Below are 18,977 nucleotides of genomic sequence, written 5' to 3'. Positions count from 1 at the left end.
CCCTTCCCCGCCCCCCTGACTGACACCCCCGTGCCCCTCCGCCACCCTCCAGCCCTCCTCCCTGACGCCCACCACTCTCTCCTCCCGCAAGATCGCAGAGCTGGTGCGGAGCCGGCGAGCCGATGACAGACCCTTTCCTCCTGTCTCCAATGCCTCAGCGGAAGATCCCCAAGGGCTGGACGGAGGAGGGCTGCCGGTCGTCCTCCCGGCGGGCGAGGCTGCCCCAACCTGCTGCTCGTGGTGGATGAGACTGGGGACGGAGCACCCCCTCCGTCGCCGCCGCCGCCGCCACCACCACCGTCGCTGCCGTCGGTCCCCGGTCCCCAGCTCCGGGCGCCTCCGGGCGCCTCCGGGCTCTCTGCCTGCGCCCCCTGCCCGTGCCCTCCAGACAGCTGCGGCGGCGGCGATGATGCAAAGGAGGAGGGCGCTGCCGCCGGCGGCGCGGATGGTGGCGAGTGGCGCCCGGGTGTGATGCCAGCGTCATGGTGGGGATGCTGGCTTCGCCGCGGTGACGGCGAGAGCGAGCCGGGGCGGAGGACGCGCGGATTCGGATTTTCTGCTGTGTGTGGGCTCGGATCTCGTCCTGCCCGTCTCTCGCTCCCCCTTCATTTTGTCCTGGCTTTGCATTATTTCACATCTCTCGACTCTGTCCTCTCCCCACCACTGGACGTCTTCCCGTCTCTAAATGGAATTAGTGGAGCTCGGAGCCTCTGGTGTAACGAACAGACATGATCTATGGACGCAGTGTGCTTCACAGTGAGTACCGCTCCCGCCGCGCGGGTCCCTCCCCGGTGGCCGCTGCTCCCGAGAACCCGCAGTCCCCGCGAGTCTGGGGCAGGTGTAAACTTTCTGTATTGCAGCAGAATACCACGGGGCGTGGGGGCAGCGCAATCAGTGGTAGCCGGGCACCGGCATCCGCCAGGGAAAGCAGGCTTTCTGTGCGCAGGATCATCCGGGGGTGAGGATGGCTAGTAGTTTTGGGATGCGCACGTGCGGCAGTGGCTGGGGAGTGGGCCCCAGGGAAGGCGCAGGAGCAGACAGTTTGCGGGACGGAAGGGACTAGTCCTCCTTCGGGGGCTTCAGGAGCTCAGGGGGCCCACCTGCCCCCCCCCAGTACATAGTTTAGAGCACATCTGAACGCAGCACTGGAGCGGAGGGCAAAGGACCCTCAACTCTGGCCGGTGGACCGCTAGTGTGGTTTTAGGAGTGTGTGATCTGCGTGCAATGATAGGAAAGAAATGGGAGGAAAATAGCATCAAAAGTCATCAAGTGAAAAGCAAGGTAAGAAATGTGTGCTGGGAATTTCACATTATAAAGCAAGGATCAGAGAGTTAATCCCAGGCCACACGGTTGAAAGGCCGGGTTGGCTGATATGTTACCAATAGTACCTGTTCCACAATGTGATTCCATCAGAACAGGAGAAAGAGAGTAAACAGAACACCAAACATATGTCCTGATATTGATGGCTGTATACCCGTGTGCTTGTGTGTGTACAGAGACCTGGCAAGTTAAAATAAGGTTTGTTCTACTTAAACATACAGGATAACAACTAATGTTTTGAGCCGGCTACAGTACGGTCATATAATTGATGCAATTCTCAAATACTAAAATCAAGGCCCAGACACTTTTTTTTTTTTCTTGGAGTAATCTTTAAGCATACGATTTATAAGCTCCTGTAGTGAGTTAGGCTTAGGAAATCCTTGTGAATTTTATCCTCCCTTTCCCAAACTCATTTTAAGTGGAAACATTAGGGAGGTATACCCCTACTGGAACTTAGAGCTTTTAGAAAATTGAGCAGCAACCTGAAAATAAAGTAGGAGAGGAAAATTCAGGAATGATGAAGACTAGATTAGTTTAACACATTTCTAGTTTTAGGTTTGGTCGAAATGGTGAGTGAGTCAAGAATGATAGAAGTAAACAGAAAGTTCAGGTTATAATGGTCTTTGTTAAGTGACAGATCAGAGTCTCTTTGAGACTGAAAAGCTGACTCAACAACATGCTTATAAGCAATCACCTTTGTGAAATTAATAATCTACCTCTTGGAAAATCCTGAATATTAAAACAAAGTTATGGTTAGAAGAGATGGATTTTATAGCTTAGAAACTGCTGAGGATGGGCTTACTTGGTAGTACAGCACCTTTTTATAAGGAACATTTTTATAGTCCTGCTTAATGCTTCCAATCCACCGTAATTTATTTTTCTCTGTTCCCCTCCCCCCCTTCCACCATAGGATTTGCTAGGTGTTTATTTTCTAAAACACAATAGCATTGGCAGTGTTAGCATCAGTCCTGGGGTCTGATTGCTTCTCACCCTTTCACCTGCTGCCAAGCTCTCTCCCTGTAGAGGTCCCAGCACAGCCCCTCACGAAGCGCAGCCTAGAAGCAATGTGGGTCTGATATCCTCCTGGAATGGGACATCGGTAGGTTATTAATAATACCGCCTCTGCGTGCTGGAGCAGGCATTTGCCTGAGGGGTTTGGGTCTCATCCATTCTTAACTGGCATTTACTTCCCGAAGGGTTTCCTAACTTTTCCTGATTTGTGCAATTTGAATCAGTGTGTGCAAGGTCTGAGTCAACTTGGAATAGTTAACAAAAATAAAATTAATCTGATTTGATATTTTATTGTTAGATTATGTTGTGTTGTTACAGATCTCGATCATTTTGGTGTATATTAATATTATCTCTAATTTTTCCTTTTCTGTTTCAGTTGTAGCAAGTTTAATCATCCTCCATTTGTCTGGGGCAACCAAAAAAGGAACAGGTACGTTTCTTTGGAAAACTGTGGGTGAGAGGCCTTTAATTATTTACATTTCTCCATCTCCCCCATATTCTTAATATTTCAGGATATATGACCATTTGTTAGTGTTTATGATTGATTGGTTTTCACTAAGACAACATTTAGAAATTAATTTACTAATGGATATTATAAGAATGTGTTCTCTATTTTTAGTTCTATAGAAATTTGGATGATGGCTCTTTTAAAAATTGTTTTACAGAGAAGCAAACCACCTCAGAAACACAGAAGTCAGTGCAGTGTGGAACTTGGACAAAACATGCGGAGGGAGGTGTCTTTACCTCTCCCAACTACCCCAGCAAGTACCCCCCTGACCGAGAATGCATCTACATCATAGAAGGTGAGGAACATGTGGACAGTGTGCATAGAGACATTACAGAAATTGGCTCTGGAGCCCCTGCACATAAGTATCTCTCAGTTGATCAAATAACTAAAATCTGGAATTAAGCTAATTATTGAAATTGGTAGTAATGGGTTAAGAACAAGTAAATTCTGAGAATCACAAACACATCAACAACTTAGTTTATTTGGCATTTGATTTAACTTATTTGTAATTCTAAATTAATAGAATGGATGCAAAGTTGGCCTAATATTACCTAATGTGTCACAGTTTGGGAAACTGGTATTTTACTAGTTTAACAAATACAACAAAACCTGTACATGTGTTATTTTTCTCTTATCTAATGCGAAACACACAAAAAAACATGAATGTCAGAAATAAATCTCTAATAAAATTTTCAAACATTAGTCTGAACGGCAGTTGCCTTAGTTTATACTAGCAGGCGACATTATCATACTTTAACACCAAAGTCAAGATTCCAAGTTGTGATGCCTCTTTTCATCATTTTTTTCCCCAGCTGGAAACATAAATAGTACTGAAAAAGATATTTATTTCTCTTTGAACATTTTAGTGCCATTACCCGTGTAGATGTCTTCATATTAAGTATACTTTTTAGAAATATAGATGAACATTTTATCTAGTGATAGGTTTTAATATGTGTTAGTAAGTAATAACCCAAAACTTGCAACCTCTTTCCCAACCCGACACAGACAGAGAGACAACAGAGCTTAATGAAAATATATGTATGCTCGGTATTTACTTATACCAGCAAACAAGGGGCACATTTATTTCATTTATCTTTTAAATAAAAAGTCTTTATATTTAACTGATTTCACTTTAGAAATGAGTCTTTTTCTTTCTGTAATTTTTAGGCCAGGATCTTTTCTTTCTTTCTGTTGTACTTGCGGTTGAACTTTTAGCAGAGATGCATCTCTCTATTAGAAGAAGGAGAAAGAGTAAGCTGAGAACACTGAGTTCTGGCATGGTTTCTTTCTCTTATGGTTAATAGAAAAGGAGGTTGAAATATGGAAATTCTGGGTTAAGATTAGTTCTTTTTATTAAGTTAATGTTACATATCTATTATGTAGATGTTTTAGGAACTTTAAAATCACATAATAGATTAAAGCATTTAGTCCTAGGAAGTAGGTATGTTTATTGTGCCTATTTTACAGATAAGTAAACTGAGGTTTAAATTCATGTAATTTGTGTTTTGAAGCAACAATATTTTAACTTTCAAATTATTAAAAATAATAAAATTAACTAGTTTTCTCATTTAAATAATTAATTCAGAAGCATATCCTTGCATGTTAATGGACTTTCATGTTTATCATTATTTAGAATTAAAAAGCATTGCTAACATTTGATTTTAATATCATGCACATATTTGTATTCATTCCTAAGGACAGGAAGGACAAAACTTAAAGTTGGTAACAAGAATCTCCTGTTACTATTAATCATACTTCTATAGCCTTTTTGAAATACTTCATACTAGTCATTTTTATTCACACATTTATTTAACAAATATTTCCTGCAACAACTACCAAGATACAACCACTCTTCTAGGTACAGTTTAGAGCAGGCGTCCTCAAACTACGGCCCACGGGCCACATGCAGGTGTTTTTGCCGTTTTGTTTTTTTACTTCAAATTAAGATATGTGTAGTATGCATAGGAATTTGTTCATAGTTTTTTTTAAACTATAGTCCGGCCCTCCAACGGTCTGAGCGACAGTGAACTGGCCCCCTGTTTAAAAAGTTTGAGGACCCCTGGGAGGGTGCCAAACAACACAGGCATGACCCTTGATTTGTGGAAGTTACCATATGGTCTAGGGACTATGCTACTTTCAGGAAATAATGCAAAGTTCCCAACTAGCACTGTGTGTGGAATGGGGAAGGACAAGAAGGCTACAGGGAGGAGGAGCTGTTCACGCTTCTTTTTGAAGAACATGTAGGAGATGCTCATTCTCTCTATGGAATGAAGTTGAGATAAGGTGTGCTCAGGACCCACATGTAGTGTCATCGGCTTCTGCAGTGGGTGAGGACAGGAACCAGCAAAGAAGCTGTCCCAGATACAGGAGAACTTGGGATTCCCCATGTTCCCCCAGGAAAGTTTGAATTATAGACAATGGAGGTACCACTGAAATAATTTTGAGAATTAAAAAGATGAGATTTTAATGAGACGACTAAAGGAAAATGATGTTAACTTGAAACTTATTGTGAAAGAACAAGTAAATATGAATCATAGTAAAAGCCTGAACTACAGAAGTGACATTGGTGATGGATCAAAGGGAGAAATGAGCTGTATTTAGGAAACTGAACCATGAATGACTGGCTATGGGAATGAGACAATAGGGGATCCCAGGACCATCCTCAAGTTTTTGACTTGGTGACTTCTTAGATGTAATTGTTGCACCAGACAAGGAATATAGGTAGAGAGAGTGTTTAAAGGAAAAATAATGTGTTCAATTTTGGTGTTTATGAAGATGTCTCATAAGAGATTGTATCTATAGATCTTTAACTGAGTGGAGGGTTCTGGGCTGAAAATATATATTTATGAGTCATAAATATAGAGATTGTTGTTGAGGATGTTAGATATGGTTGTTGAGGATATAGAGATTGCTGCTGAAGATACTGAATAAAATCATCAAGAGAGAATTTGGAACACTGTTTTTCAACTCTTTAAAAATATATAGATGCCTAGGTCTGTCCCCAGAAGTTTTGATTTAATTGGTTTTAGATAAAGCTGCAGGCATCTTTATATTACAATAGCTCTCCATTGTGATGACAGTGGCATCCAGAGCACTGGTCTCCAGAGAGAGGAAAGAAGACATATAATTTCTGGGAAACAATGTGTAAGAGATGGGCAGAGTAAAGAGAAGGAGAAGTCAGAGGGGTGGGCTGGAATTCAGATATAAGGTCACAGCAGCTGAGTGGACTAAGTTTCAGGAAACAGGGAAAAGCCAAAGAACCAGCTGTTATATCACAGGAAAAAAAAATCAGTTTAAATAAAATGTTCCTACTGTGTGAGGCAATTTAGAATTTGTTAGTCATTTCAGGGTGTGTATTCTCATGGACACAGTAGGGGGTGGAGCCAGCTCCCAGTGAATGGAGCCTTGAGGGTATTGATGTCCCCACCATGGAAATTAAGTTTCTTTTTTCCTTTGTCTTCTCTTCTTTTAATGGTGGAAATTGTCATCTTTAATTCTGTAAAGGATTGCCTGTTCTGTAGGAAAAGGTAAATTAAAAATACAAGATAAACAGGGATAAGGATTGGTCAAGTTTCTTTATTTTATTTTTCTTTATTGATTAAGGTATTATTTATATGTCCTTATCCTCTTCCCCCCTCCCCCCCGCCACCCTATCCCACCCTCACTCATGCCCTCACCCCCCTGGTATCTGTGTACATTGGTTAGGCTTATATGCATGCATACAAGTTCTTTAGTTGATCTCTCCCCCTTACCCCCACCCTCCCCTACCTTCCCTCAGAGGTTTGACGGACTGAGTCTGATCTATGCTTCTGTCTCTGGATCTGTTTTTGTTCATCAGTTTATGTTGTTCATTATATTCCACAAATGAGTGAGATCATGTGATATTTATCTTTCTCTGACTGGCTTATTTCGCTTAGCATAATGCTCTCCAGGTCCATCCATGCTGTTGCAAATGGTAGAAGATAAGTTGTGCCCAGCCGGCTTGGCTCAGTGGTTGTATTGACCTATGAACCAGGAGGTCATAGTTCGATTCCTGGCCTGGGTACAAGCCTGGATTACAGGCTCGATCCCCAGTGTGGGATGTTCAGGAGGCAGGAGATCAATGATTCTCTCTCATCATTGATGTTTCTATTTTTCTATTCCTTCCTCTCTGAAATCAATAAAATATATATTTTTAAAAAGTATAAGTTGTAATCAATACTAGTAGAGTCTCAATCATAGAAGGAAAGGTCCTTTTTATGGATTTCAGGATGTCCTACAACTCCCTCAAATAGGAGGCAATAGTCTATATAAATGTGTAGTATTTAGGTGAAAGTGTTTGTAGTTCTCAACATGTCCAAAGAGGTTAAGACCTCTTGAAAAGGAAGCTATTTCAGATCAAAAAGGGCTTATAGAGAGTTTGACAGAGAAAGACAGCTGTGACTTGAGAGATTTGAAGGGAAAGAAAATGGAAATGGAAGTTTATGGAGTTGGATCTAGAGAGTTGCACATAGTTTACATACACTATAATTGTTAATTTTTTTCATCTGCCACAAAACTATATGACACACTTATTTTTTTAAAGTTATGTTACTACTTTCTAAAATTCAGTTAGTGGAATTTCAGATGTGTGTGTAGTTAACTTCAACATTCTGGACCAAAGAAAATGAGTTGTCCATATATGATGTGGTCTACCCAATGCTGTATGATAGCATGTTTCCTGAAGGAACATTGAGAGGTTGATTCATCCATGTTGGACAGAACTTAAGCAACAATGAAAATGAAGGTACAAATAAATGCATTCATGTTAGATCACCATGTATTTCCTAATAGGGACAATACATCGATTTATGTTGATTGATAGAGTTTTAGCTAAATTAGCTTCCCCTTTCCCTAAATGTACATTATGTATTTATTTCTAAAAGAAATATCTTTATTCTGACTGTTGTGTCCTCATAAAACTGATACTGGATTATCAAGGAAGAGATAAACAGATACGTTATATCGGATTATAGTACATACAAATGGCACTTTGATGCTAATACATGAATAGGTCCAGTTTCTTAAGCATTTGCTTTTTTGTTATTAGATTTCAGGGGCAAAAACATGGTTTTCCAGGTAATTCCTTATGATATTTTCCTATTTGCAGATTTAAAAAAAAGCATTGATATCTCCTCAAATCTGTTATGGTAGATACTATATTTATTGACCTATGTGATACACATTAGTGCTAGATAGAACTGTTCTTGATTTTACTTGTAAATGTCCAAAGACACAGAAACAATTTTAGAGATTAAAAATCATCCATAAAATAGTTTTTTAGCATGCATTGACCTTTAACCAATTAAGCTTCAATTTTATCTTTGGAAAGCATCAAGATTACATTTTTATTTTATAAATCTCTAATTTCCAATTCATCATGTATCTCAAGTCTACATAAATTTTTGACATCCATGCATGCAAAGCTTTAATTTTTAAGCCATCAAGGACGATATTCAATACATATCTGAGAACCAGTGTGGTGTGAACAGTAGTCATTCAGAGTGATTTCTGGCCATGTGAGGAACAGGCCTGGCTGAGCCAGGAGTTAACTTTCAAGTGTCTGGAGGGGCTTGGTCCCTGAAGAGGGCCAAGTGGCTGAGAAGCACTCAGAGGACTCAAGTCAACAGCTGTTTACAAACTAAGAAAGATGTGTGTGGCTATTTCAACAACTGTTCTGGCTGTTCTGGGGTATCTTGGCTGAGTATCAGTTGAGAATACCTGCATTGGGAACTGTGTGGACTTCACAAGGAAAGAATAAAAGGTAACTAGCAAATGTACTCACTCGGAGGTTTCTAGAGCTGCCCTAGAACTATGCCTTAGAGAGCTGTAAACACATTTATAAAGATTAGAAGCTCATGTACAAATCACCAACAAAGATTTTTTTGAGAAGTCCTCACTGACAAGTACTGTGCTGAGTGCTGGAAAAAGGTGAATAGATATGGTCTTGTCTTTAGTGAGTAGGTTTAGAGAGGTTTCCTTTAAATGAGATTTGCCTGTATGAACAGGAGTTAACAAATTGGAGGTATTTAGATACTCAAGAAAGTGGGAAAATACATTAAAGCCCAAAGAGTGTGTTATCTCAAAAAAAAAAAAAAGAAAAAAAGAAGGCTTGGCTGAAGAGAGCTGAGCTTGGGTTGCACACAAAGTAAGGAGACACTGGAATGTGGGCTGGAGAGTAACCTTAAGGATCCTTTGTGTCTTGTTTTGATCATTTTACTGGAAATGTTACGAAGGTTACCGAGTAAGTTTGAAACTGAGGGTGATATGGTAAGATTTGTACTCAAAGAAAGATTGTTCTTCATTGCCTTGTACACTCACTTTGATATTATCAGGGCCATCTGATTGGGACTATTGGAATAGTATAACTGTGCCACACCACTCTCAAGTGGCATCTGACCTTAAAACTGGGTAGTCCAGAAAATATGGAAAACATGACAGAAAGATGCCTCTCTACTTTCTAAACCAGAGTTAGCAGGCTTTCACAAAAATAGTGTGATATTATTTACTTCTGTGTTGGGCATCAAAATGGTTATTTGATATCAGAATAATATTTTGTGCGATGTCTGAGGATCATCCCTTAGATTTCCTTATGGAAATATTACTTGCAAAGCTAAGGATAGCATGCTGGCTTTGTCTTTCCACATGTCTCATGCTCAAAGTTTGATAGATGTGCAGACAAAATCTGAAGTTGAGTCAAAAAAATCAAATTAAAGATTTCAGAAGGGCCTTCTAGATATAATTTTTCTATTTTTCAGCGGCCCCAAGACAGTGCATTGAACTTCATTTCGATGAAAAGTACTCTATTGAACCATCTTGGGAGTGCAAATTTGATCATATTGAAGTTCGAGATGGACCTTTTGGGTTTTCTCCAATAATTGGACGTTTTTGTGGAAAACAAAATCCACCTACAATAAAATCCAGTGGAAGATTTCTGTGGATTAAATTTTTTGCTGATGGTGAGCTGGAATCTATGGGATTTTCAGCTCGATACAATTTCACACCTGGTAAGTAAAGCCTTTTTTCCCCCTTATATCTTTTTTCTTTCTTAGTTTAATATCTTCCTAGTACAAGAACTTTTGTAAGATAACTTTATAATTTTTCAAGGAATTTTGTAATTTTATTTAAAATCAAACCTATAATGTTCTCTCTTTTCATTTCATAAATTCTGAAAGGAAAATAAGTTTTCCTTAAGCCTATATAAAAGGTAAAGTATAGTGATTCAGGGGTCTGGATGGTCATCAGCAACATTTAATTAAATGGATTTCCATTATGCTGAAATGTGTAATTTCAGAGACAGTCTGTAATAAGGAAACTAATTACACATTAAATCCCAATAAACTCGAAAAGGCAATTGTAGTATTGTAAAATGTATCCATCAAAGCGATCACTGGAGAATTTGAATAAAAATTCATTTGTTCTGAAAAACTATAATTTTTAAAGCAAATGGATCTTAGTATAAAGCAGTCTAATCTCTTTATAGAAATGCAAATCCCTAAGTGTTGGGATGAAAGGAAAACTGAGACCCAGGGCAGCCAAATGTTCATTTGCAAGGCCTGGCAGTCATTATCTGTAATTATGTAATTGTGAATTTTATGTCAATTCTCCTTTTAACCTGCTAATGTTAAAAAGGCTCTGTGATGTTGACTGGCTCACTTTATGATGAGTTATCATTTAGTACAAGAAAAAAACTGATAATCACATTTTTAAACTTCAAGAACATCAGGCTAAAGCAACTTGAGATTTGATGAACAGAAGGCATTTCTTTTAATGGAAACATAGATCAAATTCCATGAAGCACATTATTTATATATGATTGCATTATTTTTTCAGTTAATATATATGATTTTACCTAGGTTATAATAGACAATAGATGAAATTAGAATATATGAAAAACTTTGTTGCAGTTTCTGTTCTATGTTACATCAGAGCAGGGCTTGGATGCTCAGTTCAAGCACTAAAATTTTAAAAATAATATAAAATTAATGATGACTTTCACTATGATAGTATGATTTATGCTAAATAAGTCAGATATTAACTGTACCATGTATATTTACCTTAAACATTAGGAGTATTTTCATAAGATCACTAGGAGATTGTGGCTTTAATTATGTTTTGCTAATATTGTATTGTTTACAGAAACCATGGCTATTTTATATGTGACACTCAAACTCTTTGATGTATTCCAAAAAGGTGCAGAAATTCAGATGATTTTATTCATGCTAGAGTGGTAAATGGAATTATATATTTCCTCAACTGATCATTTTGAGGGTAACCAGGGCCTAAAGATAGCTGGTATGGTCTAGGCTTTTACCAGTTATATTTTAATCCTGGAGTTGGTGGTCCTGGGAATAACGTCTAGGATTTAAAATTGTGGTTTCACAAAGAAGGGAGCCTCGATTCACATAGTCTATTAACATAAACAATGCGGCCTACCTTTCTGGCTCTCCTGGAGATGCCCATGAAGGGTGCAGCTCAGCTGCCTCCCCAGGTTGAGAGCAGCCAAGTGGATCCCAGGGTATTTATTGTTCTTCACTCCTTGTTACTTTAGAGGTGCCTCACTTCATCCAGAGAAGGAAATTTCATTACCAAGAACAACTGAATCAGGAGGGAATGTGACAAACTGATTCGTGAAATTAAGGATGCATTAAGGATTGGCCTAGGCTTGATTTTCACTGTCATATACAGAAGCAGACACTGGGCATATGAGACAAGAGTGGGACAGTCAGAAGGAGGTTTGTAAAACTCCCATGGCAGTGGAAGTTGATGTTCTACAGGCCCAGGCCTTTGCCTCATGGCACAGTAATCCACAGCGCATTCCGCATTCCACGAAGAGGCAGTATTGAGGAAGCCAATTAGTTAATGAAACAGGGAGGGGCCAGGGATGGGTGATAACCGAGACAACATTTAGGGAATAGGGAGTCAGGCAGGTTTGGTTTAATCTGGCTTAATTTTCACTTGGTGGTGGCTTGAAGTAGGGATTGGGGAAACTGACAGGGAAGAGATCCTAAAGTCAGCTTCATGGATTTATAAGGCATTGCTGACATCACCGGTGCACCTGAGTGGCCCCCGCACACTGGAGGGGAGGGGCTGTACGTTGGTCACCTGGAGACCTGACACCAGCCTGGCTGTGAGGCTTGGAATTAGTTCTGGCTTCCTGTCCTGCCTCTCTTGTTTCTTGCTTGCTATAAACTTTGTACCTAATCCTTAACATTCTATGCCTCAATATTTTTATTTGTAAAATCAGGGTAATATCAACCACCTCATAGGATTGTTTGAAGACAAATTGATTGTCAACCAATATGTATTGATGAATTTATTCACTTCCTATAAGATCTAAACCATTGTAGTTATTCATTTCATTAATTTGATCACACGTTCTTTAAAAGCAAAGGAGTTTTGGTATAGATTATTAAGAGAACAAGAGTCCCCTGATATGCAAAACTAATATCTGTCACTCTTTCTTAAGTTTGTTTAATTGGGTCTAGGCCTCCCCATGGGGGTTATAGTTATTTCTGATGGCAGAGTCATAAAATATGTCAAAGCAGAAATAGCTGTGGGAATGCCAGGTGGTTTTATTAATTTTATGGATTTACTACAGTCTCAATCTGGACCCTAACCTGATAGTCTCATGATGTCAGCACACTGAGAATACTCCCACCACAGGGTTGAATCACATTAACCAAGCTGACTATATGCTTATACATGTATGCACATATACACATACTAGTACATGTACATATACACACCTATAAACATTAAGAATTCTTAGACTCGCAAGGCTCAGTTTTTCTTATGAGCAAACATACATGGGTATACACATTATAATCAGAAGGTTGATGGTGCATGTGGAACCCAATTGAGGCTTAGATGACAGGCTTATTTAGTAGCATCCAGCCACAGTGCATGATTCGTCTCCATAATGTATGTCATTTTTCAATGGTGCTTTGTGTCTCACATGGGTTGGTTCCCCTGTCCAGTCTTCAGTGTTCATCTTGCCTAATCAGGACACTAATTTGTGTCAGCCCTCATTGCAAAACTTGTTTCTGATTCTTAATATTTTAATGAAGTCAAATAAAGTCTCTTTGACTTTCTTCTCTACTCAACTTAAAAAAACAATACCCTTCCATCTCTGGCTCCTGGATTGCTTCAATGGGAAGTAGCCAACTGGGTGTGGAGGGTAGGAGGGAAGAGCTAGAAAGGATGCCATAGAAACACTCTTCCAGGGACTCTTCCTATATCTCTTGACTCATTCTGATAATTCCTCATTTATTTTAGGAATTGTGGTGATTTTTGGATAGTGTCATTACCAGAGTCCACAGTGCAGTGATGAATCATCTAGGATTACTGAAGGATAGTGAGATTGAGCAATGGTCAGAAGTCAACTGGTAGATCCTGGGGTGTGCAGAACTAAAGGACTAGGGTGAGCTTTAAGGAAGGGGCCAGGCGCCCAAATCCTGGCAGGAGGCTCCCGGGTAAACTTGTGGGGAAAACCTCTCTTCTTCCTGTGTAGACAGAGTTGTGTTGTGATGTCTCCTCAACAGTATACTCTTCCACTCCTGAGAACAGACATGAATTCAGGATTACTGAAAATGTTAAAAGTTACATCATGGAAAAGTTGATAACCCACAGGTAAATTAAATAGGAAAACATATAAAAGTGCTCACAGTAATAGAATGCAGTTGTTTCTCATCTTTATTGTTGAAAGTATTGCAGATGTCCCTCCCCTCCCACCCCTTTTACCCCACAGCCACCCTTTCCCGACCTTCCCCACACCATTGTTTGTGTCCATGGGCTATGCATATATGCATATAAGTTCCCAGTTAATCACTCTCCATCCCCCCCCTTCCTTCTGAGATTCTGAGATTCATCAGTCTCTCCCATTCTTCTGTGTCTCTGGATCTATTTTGTTCATCAGTTTATTTTGTTCATTAGATTCCACATATGAGTGAGATTATGTAATACTTATCTTTCTCTGACTGACTTATTTCACTTAGCATTATACTCTCCAGGTCCCTCCATGATGTCTCAAAGAGTAAGAGATCCTTCTTTTTTACTGCTGCATAGTATTCCATGGTATAAATGTGCCACAGCTTTTTTATCCACTCATCTACTGATGGGCACTTGGGTTGTTTCCAGATCTTAGCTATTGTAAATTGCTCTGCTATGAACATAGGGGTGCATATATCCTTTCTGATTGGTGTTTCATGTTTCTTAGGATATATTCCTAGAAGTGGGATCATTGGGTCAAATGGGAGCTTCATTTTTAATTTTTTGAGGAAACCCCATACTGTTTTCCACAGTGGCTGCACCAGTCTGCATTGTACAAGGTTTTCTTCTTCTCCACATCCTTGCCAGCACTTGTCATTCGTTGATTTGTTGATGATTGCTGTTCTGTCATGTGTGAGGTGGTACCTCATTGTCATTTTGATTTGTGTATCTCTGATGATTAGTGACCTTGAACATTTTTGCATATCTGTATGTACACTTAGGAGAAGTGTCTATTTGGGTCCTTTGCTCATTTTTTTATTGGATTGTTTGTATTCCTTTTGTTAAGTTGTTTGAAGGGACTAAGATAGAGGTAGATTGAAAATTTATCTGCATGATCTGTAATGCTTTAATTTTTGAAAAAAGAGACCATAAATTTGGTATTACTTGTGTAAATAAAATTATTTAGGATAAAAACATATAAAAGGAAAAATACTATAGTAATTTATTTTTTTAATATAGATTTTTATTAATTTCAGAGAGGAAGCGAGAGGGAGAGAGAGATAAAAACATCAACAATGAGAGATAATCATTGGTAGGCTGCCTCCTGCACACTCCTTATTGGGGATTAAGCCTGCAACCAGGGCAAATTCCCTGACTGGGAATTGAACCCTGACCTCCTAGTTCTTAGGTTGATGCTCAACCATTGAGCCATGCCTGTCGGTATAGGTAATTTTAAATGAAATTTTAGATGGATGAATACCATTTCCTCATAGTTCACAGGTTTGTTTGTTTTTACTCAAAGAACAACTTTGAGTTTTCCCTCTAGCCAGCTGCTTCCAAGCCTCAAATTTTTTTTCCCAATAGAAAATATAAACTATGGAGAAAACATGAAGCAGTATCTTCCTACCCACCCTCAGTCCAGTGGCTATTACCAGGGACTTTGTTCAATATTAAAGAAAAACATCCGGGATGCTGTCCACTCAGGGGGAGAGTAACCCTTTCAATCTCTTTAGAAACACATATCATTTGTTCAACTTGTTTTCTACTCCCTAATGGAGAGATTTTTTTAAGTGTACAGATATAGCACTGGTGTTTATGGAGTCTTCCTTTTTGGATGACATGTCTTCTGAACTAGTTTTAGGAAACAAAGTTATAATACCCTTATTGGAGAAATTTAATGTAAGGATTATGCCTCAAGGCACCCAATAGGTGAGGTTGAGTTCGGTCTTGGCATGGAAATGAGTGGAGTTGTTAAATTAGTTTAATTTCTGATGCTACTTTGTACTTAAATAGCACCTTTCATCTGAGGAGCTCAAAGTGTTTTAGGAACATTCTGCCTAGTTCCTAGCCTCCTCTCAAACTCCGTCTGACAGACTTCAAAGCAATGGAGAGGACACACTGCAGTGCAATGATTTAAATTGAGAGTTTAAAAAAGATTTCTATGCATATGAAATTAAATATATTATTTAGGTAAAATATTGTCATGGATTTGATACAATTGTAATTATTCAGCTCAATATTTTTCCTTTTCTATCTAAAATGTAAATGCATGTGTGAGTGTCAACCGTGCTGAAAGTTCCTAAATGTTCTTGTCTAGATAATCAGGGTTTTCATATATGCTCTGGTAAATAAGAAAAAATATGCATACATCTGTATTTCAACAACTGAAGTTTCATTTGGATTTTGCTCTAAAGATGAAAGAATAAAAGGTTTGAGAGGCTAAGGTTAAAATAAGGACTTTATTTGCTTTTCATATAAAAATATAATATCAAAGAAATTTGGGTCATAGTTTGTTGTCCTATTATATTTACACTACAGACCCCAAATATTTTAATTTCAACCCCAGCATAGGCTGACAAAAGGAAAATGTATGAGGCAAAGTCACATGTCTTCTTGAGGCAAATTTTCCAAGAAATAAAGTTAAAACATTGAGTCATGGAGGGACAAATTTATCAGCGTCTAATAGGAACCACGTGAGGGCAATTTCATTGATCCCTTACTCTCATTCCACCAGCCCTTGACTTGGCTGATCTAATGTATCCAATAGAGAGCTCAGGAAGAAGGATGAGGGAAGGAAGGAGGGAGGGAGGAAGGGAGGGAGAGAGAGGGAGGGAAGGAGGGAAGAAGAGAGAGAGAGAGAGAGAGAGAGAGAGAGAGAGAGAGAGAGAGAGAGAGAGAGAGAGAGAGAGAGAAGAGCGAATGCTGTTGGTCTAGGTGGGTGTTCAAGAGAGATGAGATGCCGAGAGTGGGAGAGAAAATTTCCAGGATTAGCTCCCATCTGTGCAGAGAATATTGAAAGCAGTAGCAAAGGGGAAGGAAGATTTTTAAGAAGTTTCCTGCACAAAAGAATGTCTTCCTCATGTTGTGTCCTGCAGAGGTGGAGATGTGTTTTGGTGTGTTTCTATTTATTTAGTGGTTAATTGCTGGACTGCACGGTTTTTTTAATATGGTGTATCTGGGACTAGACCACAGAGAGTCTCGGGTGTATTTCCATTGTAGATGCATATTTTCTTTAGAGTAGAAAGAGACCTCAGAGTTCATCTCCTTCAACCTGTTCACTTTAAAGATAAAGAAACCACAGGTCTAGAGAAGATGAGTAGCCTGGATTCGTGAACTCTGTGTAGAAGTTAAGCTACTGCCTGTATATCAGTTATGTAAGCACTGTGCTGATTCGCCTTCTAGAAAGGGTAGAAATCATGTCTTTAATTACATCACATATTGCAAGTACTGTTGGTACAGTTACATTAAGAAGTTTAATTAAGGGATAATACTATATCACCTACATTTTGCCATTCACTGGTGTATGAATTTAAAAATTCACCTCTTCCATGTTGTCCGAAATGTCTGTCAATTCACAATGACCAATCTCCCCTCCCTCCACCTCTAATGTAAAATTCTGCCTTTGCAGCCCCACTGAGCCTTCATGAACTCTGTGACTCATTTCCTGTGCTTCTCAAAGTTCTGCTGCTACTGACATGGTCAGTTGTGCATCATGGTCTCATGACTTGAAACCTGTAACTCCCATGCTAAACACTTAAAGGGAAACAATCATTTCTTCCTCCTAGACCCATCACAATTTCACACACGTCTCTGACTTTTTCTTGTGATGTTAGTTGCTTCCAATCACCGACACCATCCCTCTCTCCGGCTCTGCTATACATTTGTGTGCATTAAGGACTCTCAGTGGAAGGGGAGAGAAGGGCTGATCCCACTCTCATTCAGAAACCTTGGAATAGGTCATATTCGTATCTACACCGGGAACTGAGTCTTATTTACTAATTTGCATGGTGTCTTATGAACTAGCCAAGGTCATGCTTCCATCAATCATAGCATCACCTCTGCACCCACTTACACAGTAGTTCCCATATCAAAGGACCAAAACCCACTCTTCACTTAAATTGTTCAAAGGAGAAATTGTATCATTTGAGCAAGGAGAATATTCAAGAAACAAAACAGAGAAATAATGCCTATGCTCTACCTTCATTTTTCATTCACTTGTTTATTTCTGTCATTATTTGTCGTCTTGGTAAATCTTTTAGAAAACTCTAAGGTTTAACTTATTGTATATTCAAGAAATATGCTTTTCAAACTGTAAGTATCCTATATATTTTGCCTAAGAAAATATTATCTGGCCTTTTCATTTTTTAGAACATTTTTCTTTCATAGCAATTTACAGATAGCTTGAGGCATATTATTATTTTATTTATGTGCAAAATAAATCAAGGAATTATCAGGAAAACTACTCACACGGTTATTTCCTTGACTGAAAATGTTTTCCTGTTTTAGAATTTGTATGCCATTATAGCTATGTAACTATTCTTATATGAATGCACAGAATAACTTAATTTCCACGAGGGTATATTTGCTGCTTACATTTATTCAACAAATATTTTTTGACCTACGAGGCTAACACTACAGAAATACAGTATGTAAAAGACTCCAACTTCCTTATAATAACTTCATAGACTATAAGAAAAGAGAAACTAGGTGTAGTAGACACCAACAACAAAAATATGTCTATGACCTGTGACCTGGAATTTGAATATATTAGGTTACATGGCAATGGGAAATTAAGACAATAGGTTGGGATAAGGATGCCAATCAGCTGACTTTAGCATAGGGAGATCAATTTGGATTATCTGGAGGGCCCAATGTAACCACAAAAGTCCTTCAGTGTGCAAAGGCAGGACAGAAAGTCAGTGTCAGAGTATGTGATATAAGAAAGATTCCAATGACTATTTCTAGCTCTGAAGATGGAGGAAGAGTCCACAAGCCAAGGAATGTGGGGAGCCTGTAGACACTTGAAAAGGCAAGGAATGGATTTTCATCTGGATCCGCCAGAGGGGAACACAGCCTTACCAACATATTGATTTTAACCCAGTGGGACCCATTTTAGATATCTGACATCCAGAACTATAAGATTAAAAAAATCAGCATTGATTAAATCCACTAAGTTCATCGTAATTTGTTACAGCAGCAGTAACAGACAAATACAGATTTTGGTGCGTGGAAGTGGAATTTTCCATCTGGATTTCAAAATTTCTTGAGACTTGTAGGTTTATTTTGTCTTTGAGTTTCTCCTTTTTTTGTACAGAAATATCTGTAAATGTTACTATTCTATGCCTGCCCACCATCATGTTTTGGGCACCTGGAATGGAGTGAATGTATTTTGCTTGTTGGAGGGACTCAAATCTCTATGGGCCCCAGGTTGAACTGTGGTAGGATGAAAAGTGATCCATGCATATGTCTCCATCTGAAAGTCTGGAACCTGTGCATATATTGTGTTACATGGCAAAGGAAAAGAAAGACTTTGGGTTGAATTAAGATTGCTGATCAGCTGATCCTAAGCTACAGAGTTTATTCTGGATGATCAAGGTGGGCCCAATGGTATCACAAGGCTCTTTTAATT

General features: G+C 39.1%; 1 protein-coding gene across 1 annotated transcript in view; it reads left to right on the top strand.

Annotated features, from left to right (window-relative positions):
- Window positions 1-728: 728 nt before the first annotated feature.
- Window positions 729-18,977, top strand: part of NETO1 (neuropilin and tolloid like 1) — an 82,642-nt gene continuing 64,393 nt past the window's right edge. Inside the window, exons 1-4 of the mRNA XM_008160506.3 lie at window positions 729-756; window positions 2,708-2,761; window positions 2,997-3,134; window positions 9,616-9,864. Coding sequence (XP_008158728.1) covers window positions 729-756; window positions 2,708-2,761; window positions 2,997-3,134; window positions 9,616-9,864 — 469 coding nt within the window. The remainder of the gene's footprint in view (window positions 757-2,707; window positions 2,762-2,996; window positions 3,135-9,615; window positions 9,865-18,977) is intronic.

This window comes from Eptesicus fuscus, chromosome 12 (assembly GCF_027574615.1).
Source record: "Eptesicus fuscus isolate TK198812 chromosome 12, DD_ASM_mEF_20220401, whole genome shotgun sequence".
Lineage (NCBI taxonomy): Eukaryota > Metazoa > Chordata > Mammalia > Chiroptera > Vespertilionidae > Eptesicus > Eptesicus fuscus.
This window is presented reverse-complemented; position numbering and strand designations above follow the sequence as displayed.